Source organism: Alosa sapidissima, chromosome 19, assembly GCF_018492685.1.
Source record: "Alosa sapidissima isolate fAloSap1 chromosome 19, fAloSap1.pri, whole genome shotgun sequence".
Taxonomy (NCBI): domain Eukaryota; kingdom Metazoa; phylum Chordata; class Actinopteri; order Clupeiformes; family Clupeidae; genus Alosa; species Alosa sapidissima.
In genome coordinates, this window is record NC_055975.1 from 27,297,555 (window position 1) to 27,300,054 (window position 2,500).

At 46.0% G+C, this 2,500-nt stretch overlaps 1 protein-coding gene across 5 annotated transcripts in view; it reads left to right on the plus strand.

Annotated features, from left to right (window-relative positions):
- The window catches only part of foxn3 (forkhead box N3), a 70,531-nt gene that overhangs the window by 36,273 nt on the left and 31,758 nt on the right, over window positions 1-2,500 (plus strand). For all 5 annotated transcript variants that reach the window (XM_042072257.1, XM_042072256.1, XM_042072255.1 and 2 more), the window contains one exon: window positions 2,384-2,500. This exon is cut by the window's right edge and continues 20 nt beyond it. In XM_042072257.1, the coding sequence (XP_041928191.1) occupies window positions 2,384-2,500 (117 nt within the window). The remainder of the gene's footprint in view (window positions 1-2,383) is intronic.

The window sequence follows — 2,500 nt, forward strand, 5'->3', positions numbered from 1 at the left end:
GTGTGTGTGTGTGAATGTGTGTATGTGTGTGTTTATGAATGTAGTGGATTACACCATGGATTATAGCCCAAGATCAACAGCTTTCCTTTAAGAGCAAATACCCTCTCCTTCCTTACTGTTACACCACGAACATCCATGATCTGCACTCCACCCAGCCCCCTCCCCACACACACACACACACACACACACACACACACACACACACACATTCTCCCCTCCTGCCTTTCTACCTAGACAGGGGGTCAGTACATGGCATGCTGACTGCATTACTCTCCTGTAAAAGACTTGTAAAAGCTTTAAGGTATAGGGAGACATGTGAAATGTTTCTGGTTGGACACCAGCTGTCTGCAGCAGAGCTCGTGGCCCTGGGTTTCAATAAGTCTAATCTCAGTTCCCCGATGGCCCCGTGCGGCCCTCCAGCTATATTTAATATTGATCACTGCTATTGATCAAGTGTCCGCGCCTCGTTTCGGGATATATGTACTTTTAAGCCCGCGCTGCTGATTCAACAGTTTGGCCAGCGGGATCAAAGGGTCACACTTTCAGACAGGTTCCAAATGAAAGGAGGAAGGTATTCACACACACACACACACACACACACACACACACACACACACACACACACACACACACACACACACACACACACACACACACACACACACACACACACCACCACCACCACCTTAGAGCAGTAGAATTGCCTAGGTCTTAGGTAGATCTGGCAAATTCAGAACTGTTCTGTCAGTGTGGTTATATCGGACCGCTTTGAGGCTACGGGTCTTGGATTATGTCGGACCGCTTTGAGGCTACGGGTCTTGGATTATATTGGACCGCTTTGAGGCTACTGGTCTTCTTAGATTGTATCAGATCTCTTTGTGGTACTGGTCTCAAATGATATGGGAACTCTTTGTGGCTTCTGGTCTTGTGTTGGAGATGACCCACCCCCCTGCCTGATTGGAGCAGAGCAAATCTGGGCCGAATTGATTGGTGTCCCCTCCTAGCAGCTGTTCTTGCAGCACTGCACTGCACTGATGTGGGTCGGCTAAGCACAGGTATGGCACAGGCCCGGTGAGCCAGAGGCCTGCTTTTGAAGTCAGCCACTATTTACCAGGATGCCTCCTATGCCAAAAGAGAAGAAGAAAGCCTGTTTAATCACCTCCGGTCAGCCTGTTCTCCCCAATTGATTGACTTTTGCAGCGATAGGTTTTTATTTTTCATTTTTTAATAGTGTGCTTCGTAAGTCAGCCTTACCTCTTGTAAATGTCTCAGTGCGAACAAGAGCTTGAGCCAGCAGCGCCATCGATGCCAAATGCATTAAAGCATCCTGATTGGCTCTCACAGAGCTCAGTGGTTTCCTGGTTTCCCTAGTAGAGCAGTGATTTAGTAGCCTGACGAGCCAGACCCTCATTAAAATGTAGGTTCTGGGCTCTCACCGTTCGCAGTGCTCAGTCCGAGGGGCAGGATAATCGGTTGTCTTTCAAATTCCCTCTGCACGCAATAGGACAGCACTATGAGTCCTATGCGTTTCCCACCAGCGGAGCTAGTTGGCTAGTTCAAACTTTTGCCAACTTAATAAAAGCTTAACTCGTGTCACACTGTTCGCCAACAGCAACATCCATCTTATTTGTTTTCAAGTAGCAGGGAATTCAAGCCAAACCGTTGCAACACTGCCATTAATCATTATGTTAAGCCCGCCTAACGACTCTATACACGATTTGATTGGCCTGATAGAAGTTTAATTTTCCAAGCTCACAAGCCAACGGAGAGTTGCTAGACTAGCCCTGGCAGCAAATGTAATTTGCTGCCGCTAGGGTGCATCTAGATTTCTAGGCTAGTGATTTAGATCAGGAATTGAGAAAGGCTGTTTATAATTTAGGCTCTTTGCTATCAACCTTTTATACTGGCTTTAAATGTGCATGACATATTGAAATAAATAAACGAGTTAGTAGTTTCACTGTAATATGGTAATATCTACTAAAGATAATGATATAAGAAGCATTAAAGTACTTATTGAGATGTGTTAATCATTTGTCAACCTGTAGCCAGCCTGTCAGGCTGCTATTTAAGATATTTAAAAAATGAGATGAGCTCAAGTATCTGAAAGTGTGCTGCAGTGAATATTTCCTGGTTGCTAGCTTGGCAGTCTTGTTGGATTCTGATAACCATCTTCTTGCGTCATGTCTGAGAATGTCTGTATCTGTAAGCTTCTGGTTTCTTGTGTCATGTTGTGTTTCTAACTTAATCTTGTCTTGCATTGCATCTGCATTGTATCTGAGAGTCTGTGTGTCCCTGTGTACATTTCCTGGTTGTTTGTTTGTGACTCCAGGTGTGTTGCATTTTTAACTTCCTCTGGTGCTGTTTGTCCCTCCTCTCTCCCCAGAGTATCGGTAAGGGCTCCCTGTGGTGCATAGACCCGGAGTACCGGCAGAATCTCATCCAGGCGCTCAAGAAGACGCCTTACCACCCCTACTCCCAGGTGTTCACACCCCCACCCACC